Source organism: Salvia miltiorrhiza, chromosome 5 (assembly GCF_028751815.1).
Source record: "Salvia miltiorrhiza cultivar Shanhuang (shh) chromosome 5, IMPLAD_Smil_shh, whole genome shotgun sequence".
NCBI classification, from domain to species: Eukaryota; Viridiplantae; Streptophyta; class Magnoliopsida; order Lamiales; family Lamiaceae; genus Salvia; species Salvia miltiorrhiza.
Genome location: NC_080391.1, coordinates 4893513 through 4900928, shown reverse-complemented (window position 1 = coordinate 4900928; position 7416 = coordinate 4893513). Strand labels below are relative to the sequence as shown.

Genomic DNA, 7416 nt, shown 5'->3' with positions numbered 1-7416 from the left:
TAGTAATTGTAATAACTATTGAAAATACAAGAGAACTAGAGGTTCCTCCTGGATTGAGATTCAGTGTATCACACGTGATGTCCCACTTTATATTTTATTTTTAATTTTATTTATATATTTTTATATATTTTATTTTAATTTCAACTTTGTATGCTTAGTTTTATGATTATTAACTAAGATGTATTCCATCTAATTAGGATATATAATTATTTTTTATTATTTAATTTTACTTTTATTAGTTAATAATAGGTTGATAAATTAAAAGTTATGGTATATAATTTTTTAGAATAAATATGAAGTATAATTTATAGAATTATAGTAAATTTTCTTTTCATAAAAAATATTATTAAAATAATCTATATAAAAATAAGATATAGTGACATATAAAATTGTAGGACATTGAATCTCATTCCGTCTGTCATGCTGCCATCCGCACTGTGCGGACTAATAGCACAAGAGAATTTCTAAAAGAAATTAAAAGTATGAAAAATATTCCATTAATATAGATTCCTGTGGCTAATAACTTCTTCTCAACTCAAACAAAGGAAAAAAAGAGAGGCGACTAGAAGTCAATTAATTACTTGAAGGTGCGCTTAATTTCAAAAAAGTTGTTGATCTAAAAGGAAGAATCCATAGACCATAGTTGAAAGAAGTAGAGGAAAGCTAACTTTTTACTGTGCATTTAAACAAGCCACATCAAATATTGCTAAATAAGTGGAGTTCCTTTTCTTTCTTTTTTTTGAGACCGTGGAGTCCCTCATTTATAGCACTGACTAATCTTCTATTTACCAATAAATCTGGCATTATACTTCCTCAATCATTCATTTTCGACAAAAAATTAAAATAAAAAATTACCATATTGATCGTTCGGGTCTTGAATCAGGTATCACTGCAGTTACCTCCATCATCGCTTCCAACAGCCTGAAAGTGAAGGGAAACAGAATAACTTTAGGAATATTAGGGAAGAGGAAAGGTGAATTTACTAGCTTAGAGAGAGAGAGAGAGAGAGACCTTGCGAATCGCATTTGCCTTTTCCAGAATCGTCATTACTTGGACATTCGTAGAGGTCCCTGATGGCACAGTTGGTCTCAGATTCATTAACTGAAACCACAACATATGGGAGAGGCAAAAAGGTTGTCATAGTTTCGTGAGAAAATAGTAATGCAAAAAACTACTGAGCAACTCACTTTTGTTCTAATTTGGTTGAGGAAATTGTTTTCATCTATGTTCTTGCCCCCCTTAGCTTCTTCTTTGGCATCTGACTTCTCTGAACTGAATGGCTGTATATTAAAAAAGATAAGACTGTTAGATCTCATTTAGCTTAAGCATGATGTATGATCAAAGAGTTTAAAATACTAAACCTTGTTTTGCTGCTCATTTGCAGTCTCCAAATCTTGGTCATGATTCAAGGGGGCCGGCTTATCTTGCTGAGAACTTGAAGATGCTGCATGCATAAGATCAGAAGCATCATTGGAGGCTTTAGGCATCGCATCACGACTGTTTTCTGTAGCCCACCATAGCACAGGAGGTAGAGGAGGAGGAGGATCAGCAGCAGTTGCAAATTCTGGCTCATTTGAATAAGTATCTTTTCTTTTTTCATTTTGGAATGGCTGATTTAGGATACTGGACTCAAACTGATCAGAACTTGATTCAGAGTGATGACTGTGAAAGTCATCTGATAGAGAAGGTGATGATGACACACGGAATGTGTCATCATCTGAGTCTGAACCAACATTCAGCTTGGAAACCGCTGGAACTAACTGAAATGAAGGTAATACATCTATGCTGCCATGATCAATAATGCCTTCCATGAATTTCAGTTTCTTTTTTGAAGTCCTAAAGCCACCGATTGGTTGGACCGAAATTTTCATGTGAGCAAGTGGAGGTGATGAAGAAGGCAGCTGCATTAAAGACACACCTTTGCAAAGATCTTCATTTCGTCCATGAACTGTTTGATATGCACAGTTTGGATGTTTTTTCTGCTCAAAAGCATTTGAGTTCAGATAGCTAGCGTGGCTGGAGTCTTCCTCCCAACCATTACTCCAGAAGGTGATTGAAGTAACTTTAGAACTTTCTGCTATGGGTTTCTCAGGCTCATGACTGCTCTTGCTCTTTGTATTGCCAATAATTGGCATCCCTGAACCATTATCTCTGAAATTATACGATACTCCGTGGGGAATATGCTTTTTATTCGTGTTATCAATAGTTCCATCGTTTCCACGAGAACCTATGCTTTTCGCATTGCTTGGATTCAAGGAATCTCCAGTCGTTTGAGCTGACAGTCCTCTAAGTTTTTCTTCTTGGCTTTGCATTGAGTAACTTGAACACATATCATCTTTACTATAGCATAATTCATTTCTCTTGCCTGAATTTGACTGTTCATACAGGTCTGATCTTAATGCAGAATAATCTGTTGGTTGGCAAAATGAAGTATTGCGACCTACATTAGAGGATGACTGCATTCTGCAATGTTAAACATTTCAAGCTTAACACCTCATCAAAGTGCAGTGAATTCTTTTAGCAAGCAATCCTATTCAATTATTCATATTATGCCTTCCATGTTTTCATCACAACTTCCCATTGTTCTCCACTTCGGATTTCCCATTTCTACTTTCAGTTTCAAGCATAAACATACAGTACCTGGAATCCAGATACGCAAAAGATGCACCTCGTGATACTTCTCCATTCATCGGGCATGACCTTCGTTTCTGCCCAAGTTTCACCACAGCTTAGTCGGATGAAAAATGAGCAACACACACTTAAGGAAAAACTAAAAGACAACAAAGATATGATAGAACCTATTAACTTAAGGATGGGCAACCAAATGCTTCTGTGAGTTATTTGATTATCTTATTTGGCAGCAAACACAAGGATAAGTTGATTCATTCAATGTGAAATTTTGTTTCATACTCTGTGAGAATTATTTTCTCTGCCTGATGATGCATGGATACCATACTGAATGAATTAACATAACTGAAAGGGACTAGTGCGTTAATGGTAAGAGACACATAATATCTCCAATGATATAAGATAATCATGAGTTCACTGTACACTGTTTGTCGATATTTTCTTCCTCAGTTTCAGGTAATCATATGCACATTGTTTCAACAGTTGTAGTACATATTCGGTGGAAACATATATTTAACTCTGGTGCATGTCTAATGTGGTACTAGGAGTCCATGCTATTTTAAACATAAACTAAAAATCTCCTTAGGCTCTGTCTCCATCACAATATCAATTATGTTGCGATAGTCAAACATAGTTCTTCAAAGTTTGAACAACAGGATTTCCTAATCAATGTTGATGAAGAAAAAGTTCAACTCTAAGGGTGTGCATTGCCAAGAGCTATTAACTAGACAGTTAAAGATATACAGCAGAGACATTGTGTTCTTAATTCTTGGTGGCTTGTATTACCTTAGTCTTTTCTAACTTCTTATATTTTGCAACTTTCTCAGTACTTGCATCACCAGATGACTTTGATGTCATGTTGTAGATAGCTGGATCTGAATACCTTTTCAAGCAAGATCCAGGGCCACCAGGGTCAAACCTGAAGCAATTATAAAGAAAAAGAAAAAAAAAAAAATCTTTATTGTATAACCAATATGTGGATTACGATATTGAATTTAAGAGTATCTTATACCTATCAAGCAAGTGAAACTGTGGAGGGCTACGGCAAACTTCATAGAAATCCAAGATAAACAGAGGCATGTCATTATATACAAAAAGATTTTGTTGACATCGAGCTGGAACATGCCAGTTGACACCTGTAATGGTTTATTCAATAAGGAACTAACTAAGCTGATGGAAAAGGACTAATGCAGAAATAGTTCAAGACAAAAGCAGCCTCTTCTATGAAAAATTGGTTAGAAGAAGCAGATGAGGTCAGGTATGATGAAGAGTAGAACATGTTAAACAATGTTATTAAACATACCAGCAGTATAAGCTAAGTGTAAGTGGCTTGGTTGTGCCAGTACAGCTTTCTCAACTGGAACAACTTCTGCTTCAACCTGTAGAACACGATCCATCAACTTTCGGCTTCTAGAACATGTTTCCATCAATTCTTCGTTCAAGCCATGGAAAACTTCCGCTGCAAAACTACCACATACAGAGTTTCAAAATGCGTCCGTCTAAAAAGTCTTGATGATGAATATGTAACAAATAGAGCACCACATTTCTATCTCTGTTTCCCATCTCTGGCAAGAGGCCAGCATATGGGCTTAGTTCATTGGACAAGAATTCAGACGATAGAAAACTTATTTCCAAGCTAGGAAAGAACTCTAAGAACATCGTAAAAAGATGCAACTAATTTCCATAAGAAACAAACTAGTGAACAAAATTACAAATTTTCCGAAAAACACTCGCTAATAAAAATGAAGGCTCAAAAAAAGGAACGCTTACTCAGCGAGATCACCGAGCTGGCGTAGGAGCCCGACGAGACCAGCGACGGCGACTCCTTGGAGAATCTCCTTAGGCTCTTCGTTGCTCGCATCAATGTACATCTCTGGAGCTCCCAATCCGTACTCATTCCTCACCTCCACTCGCACCAACGGCATCGTTTTGCGCACAAACAAACGCACAGAACAATAGCAGGTTCAGAGAAGTTGAAAATTTCTCCCTCTCTGAGTGCGGAACAAATGAAGGAGTGCGCGAGGAATTGTGGTTGATAAATGGAAGGACGTATAGACTGATCAGAGAGAGAGAGAGAGAGAGAGGATATTAGGTGGGGATTGCAGCAGCTCAACTTGAGAGAGCGAATATCTGGCGTGTGTGTGTGGGCACGCCCATACACATACGTATATAATACATACATGCATATAATAGATAGAGATGAGATGACATTGGCGGGCAGAAGAAGACATTGCTAATAAGTCTGCAACTGCAAGCCTTTCATTCGGAGCGTGGTCATGGTCATTGTGTGACGACAGTAGCTTGAAATTACGGAAATAGGCATGCTTCAACCGAAGGTCAGATGCTGGATCTGGAATGACTAATTTGACCTTGCGATCGACATTGTATAATCCGCTGCTGTGTGGTCTAGGATCTCTAAATTTGGAATTCCTTCAACTTAAATTATTTTAGAGTACTACAAAAAGTAACTGATGTTAAACTATTGTCTTCGTTTATTTAGGTATGCAGCGCGAAACCAATAATCGCACTTGAGGAAGAGGAAATTAGTGCAATTAGCATGCTTTATTTGCTTGTTTATATTATGTGAATATTTTTTATTTAAAGAAATATTTTCTAATCAAATGTGCAAAATTTGAATTTGGATTCAGTTTGAAAGATTTATTGATATTTAGCTAGGCCTCACCAATTCAACTAAACCTAGTAATTTTTGCCACATATTCTTACCTGATGCCAGAACGTTACAGCTCCTAATCGCATAGTCCAGCTTTAGCCCAATGATTTTGGTTTGGATTTTCCTTTTGCATATTGTACGAGTATCATGTAAAATATTCTCTTTTGTCGAAAGATTACAATTGTTTTGTAAATTACAATAAATGATATATGGGGACAAAGAGAGCCAAAACTTTCTCTTGTGGCTCTGATTTTGGTTGTGGACAAATCAATCATGTATTTCAGCTCCATTATTCACTTCCCTTTATGAAGCAAAAATCTTTTATTTGCAACTGTGTCTGTGACCAAGATTCTTTTTTTCTGGACTTGTTGTTCAAGAAGGAGTGTGACCCATTCATTTAATGGACCAAACGCATCCAACTATTTATAGCCCAAGCAAAAATAATGCCAAACAACACCCTAGGCCCTATCTATAGGGATATCTAATTCTTCTTCATCTTATCTTATTTTCTTAATAATTTTCTTTTACCCTCTTCTCTGGTATTATGATTCCATGCTTGAGCTATGTTATGAACTTTTCAAATTAATCTACGGATTATCTCAACGGCAAGGAAAATTTATCTGTACCTTGAGTTCCAGGTTCAATTCCAATGTAACACGTTTGAGTTATGTAAAATTTTGATCCACCTTCATAGTATTTGTATTTTTTTTGTCGCTTCTTGATTATACATAAAAATAGAAAATAAAAATCATATAGATTTTTTGTGGAAATGTAGTTCAAATAATAAAGTTGAGACGTAAGCCTTTCTCTATTGCAAGAGATTATTTGTACATGTTTCACCTACATATGAATTGTATTTCCTCTTTATTTGAATATTTGATTTAATTTATACAATTATACTAGCATGATATATAAGTGGTTAGGCTATAAATTTATTTAAAATATAAATTAAGAAGCTTAGAATTATGATGAATTCTATGAGTGAAATAATGAAATTGTTGTCAAAAGTGATGAATCCACCTTAAATTTGTATAATCTATAGGCTGAAAATAGTTTATAATTGTAGATCCAAGTCGTATTCCACGACTATTAAAAATAAAATAAATGAAAGTTCTAAATAATTTAGAAAAAAAAAATTGTGAAAATGTCAGATAAAATGACCAATAAAAAAAAATCAACCATTAATTGTATTACACTGTTACTATATGATTAATTGTATTATACTATTACTATAAGCCTATAATGATCATTCAAGGAAATTTTGGCACCTTTGAAAGGCGGTGCCAAATGGTGGGCTCTCATAGGGTCTGAGCCTATATATGTGCCGGTGATTTGTTAGTTTTGGGCTGCTTCAGACAATCCGATAGCATCAGCCATCAAGACTTTCTCGTATGGGTATTTTAGGAATATTTTTTCCAACTCAAGGGTATTTTCAGAATTAAACTTACATTAATTTATTTATTTTTATAGAGGAGTAATTGATGAATGCAAAAAAAATGTATTTGTAATTTGTAATTACGATATAATTTAACCTAACCCAATAAAGTTCAATGCCAAATTTTGAACCGAGCCAAAGCCACAACTCGTGAAAGAAACCCGTTTAATCGAGAACCCAACTAATCAACTCAATAAGTTTTTCTCCAATTTTATTTCAGTTGGATTTTGCTCAAACTATAATATAATTGTGAATAATTGAAAGGAAGTGTACGCATAAAAAAGAAAGGAAGCACAATCAATATAGTGGGGCCCGGGGTTGATGCGTTGAAAGACTAGTGGAGGTGAGGGTGGGGCCAGCCAGTCACGTGGAATGACAAGTCTTTTAAATTTCGCAACGAAAGCATTTTTAATAAAGATACGATTATCTAGCAACATTACATTACTCGTTACTCGTTTTAATTTCCAAAACGTCAAATTAAATTCTCATACTTTCCACTGACATAGACATGATATATCATGTTCCAGAAAATTCCACTTCTCTTCTTGTATTCTTCAAAAATCTCAAATTTAATATTATCGCTTTGGAATATTATCATTAAAAATAAAGGACGTTCATACGTTTTTTTTTTATCATAAGAATCGAGTATGTGGTTAAGGTATAAATCTTTATTTTTAAGAAA

General features: G+C 35.0%; 1 protein-coding gene across 2 annotated transcripts; it reads right to left on the bottom strand.

The window, feature by feature from the left end:
- Positions 1-653: 653 nt before the first annotated feature.
- LOC130985360 (protein SCAR3) lies at positions 654-4915 on the bottom strand. 2 transcript variants are annotated; one of them, XM_057908297.1, is made up of 9 exons: positions 4399-4915; positions 3932-4095; positions 3641-3764; positions 3415-3547; positions 2641-2708; positions 1362-2463; positions 1188-1280; positions 1012-1101; positions 654-921 (listed from the first exon to the last, which is right to left on the bottom strand). In XM_057908297.1, exons 1-9 carry the CDS (start codon positions 4551-4553, stop codon positions 880-882), a joined length of 1971 nt encoding a protein of 656 aa, XP_057764280.1. In that variant the 5' UTR covers positions 4554-4915; the 3' UTR covers positions 654-879. The 2 variants fall into 2 exon arrangements, with proteins under 2 accessions (XP_057764280.1, XP_057764281.1); XM_057908298.1 differs by having other exon boundaries at positions 3932-4087; positions 4399-4888.
- Between the last annotated feature and the right edge of the window lie 2501 nt (positions 4916-7416).